This window comes from Notolepis coatsorum (genome assembly GCF_963971535.1).
Source record: "Notolepis coatsorum genome assembly, chromosome: 4".
Lineage (NCBI taxonomy): Eukaryota > Metazoa > Chordata > Actinopteri > Aulopiformes > Paralepididae > Notolepis > Notolepis coatsorum.
Genome location: NC_140168.1, coordinates 64,828,526 through 64,840,652, shown reverse-complemented (window position 1 = coordinate 64,840,652; position 12,127 = coordinate 64,828,526). Strand labels below are relative to the sequence as shown.

At 43.4% G+C, this 12,127-nt stretch overlaps 1 protein-coding gene across 1 annotated transcript in view; it reads left to right on the top strand.

Moving 5' to 3' along the window:
• Positions 1 to 713: 713 nt before the first annotated feature.
• Positions 714 to 12,127, top strand: part of LOC311227226 (teashirt homolog 1-like) — a 55,298-nt gene continuing 43,884 nt past the window's right edge. Inside the window, exons 1-2 of the mRNA XM_084312796.1 lie at positions 714 to 849; positions 1,079 to 1,712. Coding sequence (XP_084168922.1) covers positions 1,673 to 1,712 — 40 coding nt within the window. The 5' untranslated portion in view covers positions 714 to 849; positions 1,079 to 1,672. The remainder of the gene's footprint in view (positions 850 to 1,078; positions 1,713 to 12,127) is intronic.

Genomic DNA, 12,127 nt, shown 5'->3' with positions numbered 1-12,127 from the left:
AAAGGCAAGCATTAACACTGCAGCAAACTTTAAACATATGCTAAGTGTCCGTGCATGATCTATAGCCCTATTGACAACTGTCAATTAATTTAGCATGTGATGATCAGTGATGATATGCCATGGCAGCAATGTAATGTCCGTGTAGTAAAGGCGACTCGGGATTCATTATCAACAAATATAGTAGCGTGAATGAATGAATGAATGAATGAATGAATGAAAACTTTATTTAACAGATTGCAGAATGGGTACAATACAGTACGGCTCAATACACACAATTGTTAAGGGGATGCAGACCAGAGAAAGACGTTCGTCTTGTTTACATCAGGGTCCCCCATTTTCAATTCATAGTGATTTTCGGAAGAGTTTGTTTATGTTAACCCGTGTGCGATTACAATTATAAACGTGTTCCGGGCATGTGACAAAGAAAGGCAGATGGTTTTCAGATCGGCTATAACGGTTGTAGTGTATAACCCCGTTATAAACGTAGGGAAAAACACAGGATCATTAAAGAGATTGACAGGTGGGCTCTGGCTGTCAGGGTGACGCTCTCTCCTGGAGGGGTGGAGTATAACGGAGAGGCAGGCGAGGAGACTCGATGTGTCTGTCTATCAGTTGGAGCTGTCTGGACGCGTCGCGCTGCATCCTGTGAATACTGGGCGAAGATCTCACTGCGGAGGCGCTCTTTATTGGGGAGTTAAAAAAAGAAAAGAAGAAAAGACCGAACAACAAATAACACAAGTCCGTGTTCGATCGTGTTGTAGTCCTGCGTGTCGCGTTTGTTGTTGGACTTTATTCTGAGTAATTCGTCAACTGTCCACTGTGAGAATCGAACGGGCAGCATATTTTTGTGTGAGTATTAGATTATCCTCCTAAACGATCGTGGGGGTGTTTTTTCGGTCGTGTGTGTGTGTGTGTGTGTGGGGGGGGGGGGGGGGAGATAGGGAGACCCGCTAATTGCTGTGGGGTGTTTCTGTTGTGTGTGTGTGCGTGCGTGTGTGTTGCGAAAGGATTCTTCACACGGGTGACTGATTGACATAACATACTAATGTGTCACTCTTTTTCCTTCCCTGACCAACAGAGCTACGGGGGGAAACACGCAACAGCACCTGTACTGTACGGAGAAAGGCTACAGTTTTTTTTGGACCGATATCCATCGCCGATCGGGAGTTACATTATTCCACGGGATCAGTGGTCCTTTTGTTACTTTTCACGTGAAAATAGGCTTCTTCTGAGCTTCGATCCGGGGGTGGAGGAAGGATCCGCTTCGGATGGGACCGCGGCGCGGCGGGGCTGGAGGCTTTGGCCGCTGTCCATGTTCCTCTCCCTGCTCAATTCCGAACGGAGATTCTGCCGATTTGCAATGAGTTCACATGATCAACACAAGTCCATCATCAAAGAACACGTCTCACTGTAGAATCCCGAGGTTTTTGTCACCGCGATTAAAGATGATAAGAGATTTGTAGAGAGAGATAGCCCCCGCTTTCGCATCGACGAATAGACTCATCGCCGCCACTCGGGGATCATCGACATTTCCATTTCTAATTCTGCTCCAACAGAAGGACTAAAGGAAGATATATTAGCTTTTATTTCTCTTGCCAGTTTTCCCTCCTCGAGTCGTCTGCTGTTTTGCTCTCTGCATGAAAAGTCAAAAGGCGGAAAGTCTTGCAGCATTATGCCGAGGAGAAAGCAGCAAGCACCCCGGCGCTCTGAAGGTAAGAAGCACAACTCTGCAGCCTCTTCTGCGTTCTCTTCTCCCAACTATTAGATTTGGAGCAAAACAGGTTATAGGCCAATTATAGCATTATGCGGATAGAAGCACAGTACGTTATTTTTAGTGGCTAGAATGAAGCATATAGGCTTTGAGATGCAACAACTGTATTATTTATTTACATAGCCATGTTTTGTTGTCCTGACGAGGAAATGAGCTCTGCACCTAAATTGATCTTCAGAGTTGCCAAGATCCACGTTTTTTTTTATACAAACAATGACAATTGCCAATGTGATCGCATTCTATCTCATTTTACAGGCTAACATGTGTTTTTGTTGAGTCCCATAGGGAGAAAAAAAAAGAAAAAAAGTCACCGAGGCGTATTTTCAGCCTGTGTTCCGCTCGGGGATTGCCAGCCTTGATTTGATGCTTGATTGATCGCTTGTCATGCGACTCTGCCTTTGATCTATTCATTCCTGATAAACATCAGTAGGCTAAATCATTCACCATGGAGACACGCATGCGCTTGACAGCTTGGAGTTACGCTAAAGGATAACTTTTTGCCCCGCCGAGAAGCAAAGAAAAGACTAATTGAAAGAAAAGTTCTCAAGCGGGGTAAATACTTTGCGATTAACACCCGGGGGGGGGGGGGGGGACGAGGCGAGGAGGCGGAGAGCAGGGTGCTGGGGCGTGTCGACATCAGAGGACCAGTCCAACTGCAATAAGGCCTTACCGGTAGATCCACAAACTAGCGATTCTGCCCTGACCTCTGCCCACGTTACAAGAGGAAAATGTCCACCTATCCATTAGAGACATTTCTTATAGAAATAGAGGAATTGATGGTTGTATTGATGCTCAAGCTGTGGTCTGGTGATCCCCAGTGGTTCTTGAGGGGGATCCTAGGGGTCTCCAGAAAAAATAGATTAATGTACTATTATGTAGAGAATATGAGAATATGTATAATGAGCGATGCTTATTACACCGTCATTGTTATCTCCTAGTCCCCACCTACCGGAAGCTATGCAGTTATGTAGGCTACAAAATAATGTGATCACTTGTGGGTCCTCAGCGACACAAAGTTTGAGAACCTCAGTCATATAGGTTACATACGTGTGTTTTCTCTTTAGCAACATCCTAGTCTTTTGAAAAAAAGAAGAAAAAAAAGATTGCACATTGTCTACAAAATGGCCTATCATCATTAAACTATTCTGAGAGAGAGAGTCATGTGTGAATGCCGGAGCATTTGATGTCCCAGAGAGATGAAAAGTGGGAAATGATTGACAGGCAATACCAAATGACGGGAGACAGCCTTTGAAGTGTATGCAGTAATGACCAAAGCCGAATAAAACAGCTGCAGAATGTTAAACAGCCGCTGGAAATGTGAGGTTAAGCAGACTTAATCAAGGTTGTGACGGCAGAGACTTTGAACTCTGTGGGGTTGTAATTTCTAATTGACGCAAGGCTTTAGTGATGGATCGGGAGAAATGGCTGTTTGAAGAATGAGCCGGAATCCCGGAATAAGGGATAGTTCTTCCACCACAAACAGTGATGAAAGAGAGAATGAGGGCAAAGGAAAAAAAGTGTTGCGTTTTCTCCAGATCCAAAGCTCCTTGGTCATTCGACCGAGCTATCAAGTGGCCTCACACTCCCACCCAGCTTTTGACTATTGATTTAATTGTCTGTTTTTGTGACAGACACATACATCACTAGCCGTAATGGTCAATCCAAACTTGGCAGGCGGTTGCCTCGCCATAATTTCCAGTGCTTGACATATGGTGGGGCTCAATCAAAACACTCTTGACAAGAACACTGTGTGTGTGTGTGTGTGTGTGTGTGTGTGTGTGTGTGTGTGTGTGTGTGTGTGTGTGCGTGTGCGTGCGTGTGTATGTACGTGCATGAGAGAGAGAGAGTGTGAGTGTGTGTGCAAGCTTGTGTCTACTTTATATACATCTGCTTGAAATATTGTACACACTTAAGAATCCAGGCTATTTTTAACAATGCATTAGGTGTATATAACCTCCATTTCTTACTTTGGAATCACAAATATAAAAGCTGTTGTGTATAGACCCTCCTCTGAAAAATAACATTTGAATGGTTCTTACTTTGTGCCCCATTTCGAATCGGTCCGTGTTTTCCTAGTGTGATGGCGATCATTTTAGCTCCTCTAATGGCGCTGTACCCTGTCTAGTTTACGAGTGCTTACGATACATCAGTGCTCTCTCATTTGGAACCATATTGCTGCATCCGTTAGTTTTGGCAGTTGGAGTTCAGCGCAGTGCAATTTGAGCAGCAGTGAGTTTTGCTGCAGTCATTTGTCGTCGTTTGCAGCGTCGTATTTTATATCTCCTGAGGGCTCTGCCTTATTTCTTTGATGTGCAGTCGTGTGTGTGGAAGGACGTATAAAGATAGGCCTAAAGATTGTAAGACACACCTATAAAGATAGGCCTAAAGATTGTAATACACACCTATAGAGGAGATAGGCCTAAATATTGTAATATACACTTATAAAGATAGACGTAAATATTGTAATACACATATAAAGGTAGGCCTAAAGATTGTAATACACACCTATAAAGATAGGCCTGAAGATTGTAATACACACCTATAAAGATAGGTCTAAATATTGTTATACACATCTATGAAGATAGGCCTAAAGATTGTAATACATCTATATAAACATAAGCCTAAAATGTTTAATGCACAGACAAAGTCTTAAGAATTGCGACAGTGAACTAGACCCCCAACTCATCTATTGTGAAATATAGATCTCACATCAAAACGTGAATATGAGACAGATGTTACATTCTTGTTTAACAGCCCATGTTAAACCAATGACGACCACAGAAAGACCAACTCAAGCTCACTGTCCCCACTTCAGCTTTGGACTGTGTGTAATCGAAGTGTTGTGAGCGTTACGTACATAACAAGGTCCTGAGCTCGTGCCCAGAGGGGAAGGAACAAGAAAGGCTTTGATCTCATTGCCTCAGTCCGGCGGCGACGTGACCCTTGACCCTTTGACATGTGTTTCCATCATTGCTCCTGAAAACGTTTGAAGATCCTATTAAACTGCCTGCGTCAAGATGCAACAATAGACCAATCTAATGTACTTAAGTGTTATGGTGAGATGATTGGTAATTTTCCTAATTACAGGAAGTAGGCTATCAATTAGGAAATGGACAACAAAACGTGCGTGTACCTCGGTATTGAGGTCATGGTTCGGTGCTTCTTCATTACTGTGGAAACAAAATATGTAATTGGCACGACTCTTTTTGGTCAAACAAACAGATGGGGCATCAGACTAACAATAATATGCCACTGTTTATTTGGTTGCAAACAAGACATCATTTGGTGGCCCCAATGTTTTTAGTCCCAAAACAAACAAGTGTCACACACAGTAATGAACACGTCACTTTATTGTACAAATGAATGTTATTTTGTTTAGAATGTGTCAAAATTAACCGGAATGCGTAAATATAGTGGCGTCCTTGTTCGATGATGTGTGTGTGTGTGGGGGGGGGGGGGGGGGGTTGGTTCAAACCCATCCCACAGTCCTAAGCTTCCAAATGTCAGCACGTTCTATGTCTAAACTGGACAGAGGAGGAAGAGGCGGGGCAAACGTTGGAAGCACATTACACCATGGGATAGGCCAGGAGGATTAAATGATAACAGAGCACAGAAGTATTTTCTCCAGCCTATGTTCTTTGCCTTTAGCAAAAAATAAGATTAGCCACAATAATTGAACTATACAACATAGACAATCATTGATCTCCAAGATCAGAAAACAGCTGTATGTATTAGTGTAGTGACTATAGTAACTTGTTATTAGGGTTACAATTTCATTTTTAATCACTGTTTCAACAAGCACAGAATACATCTACACAACTACTTTGCAAACTCCGAGAATCGTGGGTTTCTGTGTTGCATAGTAAAATGATGGTAGCTTATCTCAGTTTTCCCTAGAGGCTGCGGCCAGAGAGAAAGGACTTCTAGAACCCGGGGGAACATATCTGAGCTGTTTTAGAGGCTGCCGTCTTTACGCTGGAGTATAATAAACGGCGTACTCCCCGCCCCCTCACGACACACGCGTGTTCAGTCAGTCTTTGAGAGTTGAAGTAGTATCTCATCCTAAAAGGTATCCAACAGTTTCACTTGTAAACAATTCGCTTTCCTTTATATTCACATTTCCACCTGAACAGATCGAGTTTTATACCGTCGTTCTATAATCTACAAGCCGAATGCATTTTCCTACCTCATACACAGTAACCGTTGCAAAGTCCAACCTCCTTTGATTGATAGGCGGTTAGCTTGTTCGATTTTGAGGTAGATCGTATTATGGAACAAATGGTTTGGAGCACAACGGGCACGTTTACGTGTCTCCCAGTGCCCTCGCTTTGTGTTCCACGTCACCCCAATGCTTGTGGCGTGCATGTGCATGCTTGTAATGTGCATGTGCGTCCTCCTGCGCGTGATGGAAGAACTATTTTCTCTGCATGTGCTCTATAGCACCACTTCCAGCAACTAGTGGTCAAAACCCCACTGGATACCTTTAAAGGAACACAAATGGAACATGCATGGAAGTGGACATGGCCGGTTAGCCTAGGCATTGACCAACTAACACCTCTCCCGAAGGCTAACCGGTCATGTCCGCTTCCATTCATTGTGATAAGCTAGGCTAACATGCAGCCAGACAGCTTTCTACTGAACGCACAGAGAGAAAACTGGTATCTATCTCCTTATCTCTCTCTGGAGAGGATGCTAATTTCCCAAAATGTTGGTGTGTTCTTTTAAACTGAACGAGCAAGAGGAAGTGATGTGCGGCACATCCCTCCAACAGCCCCGCCCTCACGGAACGGACAGGAGGACAGATTTGACGGCTGAAGAAAAGATGAAATCATTCGTCTTTTCCTTTCTTGCACGGCCGCAACCTACGAAAATAACGTATGTGATGAAACCCAATGGTACATCGCAGTGCAATTCATTTAGTTATCTTAGTTAAAATAGCCTATATACACTGTATGTACCACTCCGCCCCTTCTGCAGACACACAACTGCAATATTATACTCATATTTGGATGCAATTAATTCGTTTTTACAGTCGCTAAAGCTAAGAGTCGGAAATGTTGTTTGTTTAACTACCCGGCAGCATTCGTCAAAATGTACTGTGAGTCCCACTGTGGTCGCTACATTACTGCAGAAGATGCAAACACTGTAGGAATGCTGCTTCTCCACTGACATGCTTTGTGGATGCTTTATTTTGTTTTTCTTTCAAAACAGCCCCCCAACACCACCACCACCACCTCTATGCAAAAGGAGTCTCTTAATTATGACTTGAGAGGGGGGGGGGGGGGGGGGTGGGTGGAGAGGGACAGGGGAAAAAAAGAGTCGAGCTTCCTGTCTCCGACAGAATCGTTAGCCGTGGTCCCTAATTATCCAGGAGGCTGACGGATCGGCGACAGGGACCTACGGATTAATGCTGACAAATTCAGTAAGGTGTCAAGTCTGCAAGCTGCCTTGATGTAATCAACTCAGTATTAGCCACTTTCCTGTGTACCCTCTCCCACACACACACACACACACACACACACACACACACACACACACACACACACACACACACACACACACACACACACACACACACACACACACACACACACACACACACACACACACACACACACACACACACACATACACACACCACCCCCTCCCCCCGACTCCAGTGCAGTTGTTCCAGTATTAACTCAATTGCAGCCGAAAACCACTCACAGGTGACAAATGGACCTCGCCCACTTGACTAATCAAGTCAGGGGCCAATGTCACTTAAAGGGGTATTCCGCCCATTTTTAAACACCAGCCATAAGGATCCTTGACTTTTGTGGAGTATAGTCACAAAAAGTCACTTGCTTTTGGATATACCGCCACAGTTGGCATTGGTACTCGGAGCGTTCCAACAAAATGGCATGATTTTGATAGTAATCAATAATCACTCACGTGATGTCATGTTATATGAAATTGTAGTTCTATATTACATTTTACTCTTTGTTTTTCCTTTAATATCATAACTTTAATTTAAAAACATGCAACGTAAGTACTGATGGGGACAGAGAGTGTGTGTGTGTGTGTGTGTGTGTGTGTGTGTGTGTGTGTGTGTGTGTGTGTGTGTGTGTGTGTGTGTGTGTGTGTGTGTGTGTGTGTGTGTGTGTGTGTGTGTGTGTGTGTGTGTGTGTGTGCGTGCGTGCGTGCGTGCGTGCGTGCGCCAGCTTGTAGAAGGAGGGTAGTGTATGTAGAGTGTCATTAACAGGTGACATTGACTCGACTAGTCAATATATTTGCTCTCTCACTTCACTACACTAATAGTCTCATTTGCATCTGAGGTTAGAGCCAGTAGGAAATGTGTGTGTGTGTGTGTGTGTGTGTGTGTGTGTGTGTGTGTGTGTGTGTGTGTGTGTGTGTGTGTGTGTGTGTGTGTGTGTGTGTGTGTGTGTGTGTGTGTGTGTGTGTGTGTGTGTGTGTGCCTTTGCCTGTGCCTGTGCGTATATAAAAAGCTGATACAAGCCAGCTTGTAGAAGGAGGGTAGTGTATGTAGAGTGTCATTAACAGGTGACATTGACTCGACTAGTCAATATATTTGCTCTCTCACTTCACTACACTAATAGTCTCATTTGCATCTGAGGTTAGAGCCAGTAGGAAATCAAAGACACACACACACACACACACACACACACACACACACACACACACACACACACACACACACACACACACACACACACACACACACACACACACACACACACACACCTACCTACACACACACACACACACACACACACACACACACACACACACACACACACACACACACACACACACACACACACACACACGTACACACATATATGGTACAACATGCATTCACCCATGCATGCATACACACACACACTGCACGTTCCTACACCCTCCAAGCTCCGTCCTCATCTATGTGGAGGTTAAGTGACAAATGAAGATCGATGACTGCTCTCATGGAAAAGAGAGGGTTGCATTGAGAATATGCTGGAATTAGCCTCCAAGAGGGTGACGACGTAAAGGCATTCTCCGCCTCACCGCCGAGGTAAAAGTATCCTGCCTGAGCTGAACGCGCTTTTTGTGCTTGAGTGTAGAAACTTGGATTTCAACTTGCACGCATTACAGGAAATATACAATTTTGATGGGGGTGTTTTAAAATAAATAAGACCCCACTTCGTACGCACTTAGATTTTCCTATCGTCTTGGTGTATATAGATTGGCTGTCCACATGACTTGGGATAAAGAACGTACAACAACTCAGATGAATTCACTTTATAAACAAAAATTTGCTCTCCTTGAACTCATCCTGTAAAAGTAGAAATACCCTGATAAAATACTATTCTTGTAGAAGTTAAAAGTCCTCCAAGTCCTTGATATTGGATATACTCAAGTATCAAATATAATACAATAAAAGTGCACATTCAGGGGAGGAAATTAGGCCACTTTACTCGCCAAATGCGAGTATTTTTTACGTTTGGCGAGTAATTCATGAAGAGCACTCGCCAGTCTGGCGAGTACTTGTAATTACAAAACAAAGAAAAAAATCATTCTGCAATCTGCTGATTCGCTCACTGGCACAAGCCGAACTCTGACTCCCCCCTTGATTCCTCCCATTTGCGCCTCAATCCAACCATAACCAATGAACATCATCGTTGTACAGATGCGCTCTAAGCTCCTCCAATGAACACTCATTTTCTAGAAGATGCCGCCCATCTAGGGGAAGTGGACAGATCACTGCGCGCGGACCTACAGACTCCTGCCACCGGCTTGACAACGTAGACAAACTTAGACAAAAACACATCAGTGGATGAAAATAATTGCATGTAGTGTCGTCGCTTTCGGATATCAGTGCGGTCTGACATGGGGGCGAACAACAGCATGCGACGCGTCTCCTTCGAGTCGGATGAGAATGACAAGTCAACCAGGCACCAGCATTAGCCGGCTAGCTACCTAGCATGTAACAAGCTACCATAACGCGCGTTCAACATAGTGGACTATACTGAGCGGCTTTGCTTAAATGCAGCCGAGTGACATTTTATTATTACCGGGTTTCCCCCATATCACCACTCGCCCATTATGCCCTTCACAACGGTGATGTTGTCATACTTGGCATTCAGAATACACCTGCTGAACCCCTAGCGTTGTCGATTCGGTTCCAATGTATCGTCATCTTACAGCACAAGTACAGTACAACCAGAATACATTTGGCATACAACCAGAGTGCAAATGTAACAAGTCAAGTTGTTTTATTTAGCTATTACATTACAGTGAAATGCTTGGTTCTTTCACTGCCCAACTCAGTCCAACCTAGACCAGTCCAACCTAGTCCAGTCCAGCCCAGCATCTTTCACTGCCTAGTTCAGCCCAACCCAGTCCAGAATAGTTCCCTCTTTCATGTTAATATGTGATATCCTAATATTTTGAAGAGTAGAGACAGTGTGATTAATACATGTTGTATGCTAATATTGTGAAGAGTAGAGACTGTTATTAATGTTTTATGCTAATAAATATTTTAAAGAGTAGAGACACGGTGTGATTTTTACTATGATTGAAAATCAATTTAGACAAAGACATACAAAGAAGTAATTATCACAATTAGCGATTTTTTTGGGCTGGTAAAAAATCAGTTTGTCTGGTAAAAAAAATCAGATACTCGCCAGTTGGCTGGTAAGCCAAAAAGTTAGTTTCCTCCCCTGTGCACATTCTATATGATTGTGCATTTTCAATGCTTGCGATCTTTCGATTCTCGATCCATTGACTTCTAGAGCAGGGGTTCTCAACCTTTCTGCTGCCAAGGCACCCCTGTGTCCAATAAAATATTCCAGGGCACCCTTACGTATTTTTGTTTTTAATACAAATAGACCTCCTGTTCACTATAAAGTGCCACGTTTTGATATATTGAGCTTTAAACTTTAAGTACATTTTTTGGAACACGCAACCTAAAACACCTTCCTCTCCCAAACCGTTCCTGCAATTGTTTTATGTTGCATGATGATCATGGATACATTTATTATGTATTGTATTTTTTATGTTTAAATATCAACATCATCTGTCTGTCCACCCTCAGTACATTTACTATCAATATAATATAGTCGTCTGACTTCATCATATCTTTTCAAACGCACACACACAGAGGGAGAATGCCCCCCCCCCCCCCCTCCTTCCCAGTCTCTGTCGCTCTGAACAGGGCTTTAGCTTGATTGATTGATTGATTGAAAACTTTATTAATAGATTGCAGAATGGGTACAGTACAGCTCAATACATACAATTGTTAAGGGGATGCAGACCAGAGAAAGACTTTCGTCTTGTTTACATCAGGGTCCCCCATTTTCAATTCATCGTAACATATATGACATACAGATAGACAGTACTGCTACATCTATACATTTATGACATACCAGATTTGCAAATACAGTACTGTTTGTGATACGAAAAGAGTCCAGAAAAAAAGTATATACATTTGACGTAGAAACTGTACATTGGAGGTGGTTGGGTAGGTGGGGGGGGGGGGGTACTGTACATTGGAGGTGGTTGGGTGGGTGGGGGGGGGGTTGGGTAGGAGGGGTGGGTGGGGACACTGTACAACTGTACAAGCAAAACTGTACATTGGAATATTGACAAGACCATACTTGTAAAGTAGTAAAGTTAAAACACTAATTTGGCTGTGGGGGGCCAGAGGAACAGGAGTCAAACAAGGTAATTATTGTAGAAGCTAAACTTTTCTCCACATAATTACTCTTTATGGGACAATGACATACATTCAGAATAATACTATTCAGCAGGAGGTGATTTGACTGTCAAATACCATTAGTTAAGTCATGCTCCCAGGTAGAAAATAAAACCGAAATGGCAGTACATTTAACTAGTCATTATAGGCATAGTTAGATTTGCTCAATAGCTCAAATTCCTGGTCAAGAGTGAGCCCCAACACGTTAGTGTAGGAGTAGACATTGCAGCATAGGATGCAGCCAAGAGCTTGTTGTTAGCTTATGCTAACGGGACATTAATTCCGTTCTTAAACACGACGTGGTCATAAAGGAATGGCAAGGATTGCAAAGCATGTTATATGCATTTGACCCGTTACGGAATAAAACAGCAGGGATTTGTTTTGGGTCGCGAAAACACTATCCGTGCTCTGTTTCAATGTGCGTGTTCACTGTTTCAGACGCTACTGCTCAGGCTGCTGAGCTGAGAGACGCTACTGCTCAGCCTGCTCTGTGTGGAGATGCATCCTTATTGGCTGTGTGCTGTAGAGCGGATATGAGTCACGACACCACGGATTTTCAAAATAAGAGTATCATAATGACCTGAATGTTGCTAGCTGTCGGAGCCTAGTTATTATAGCTGGAG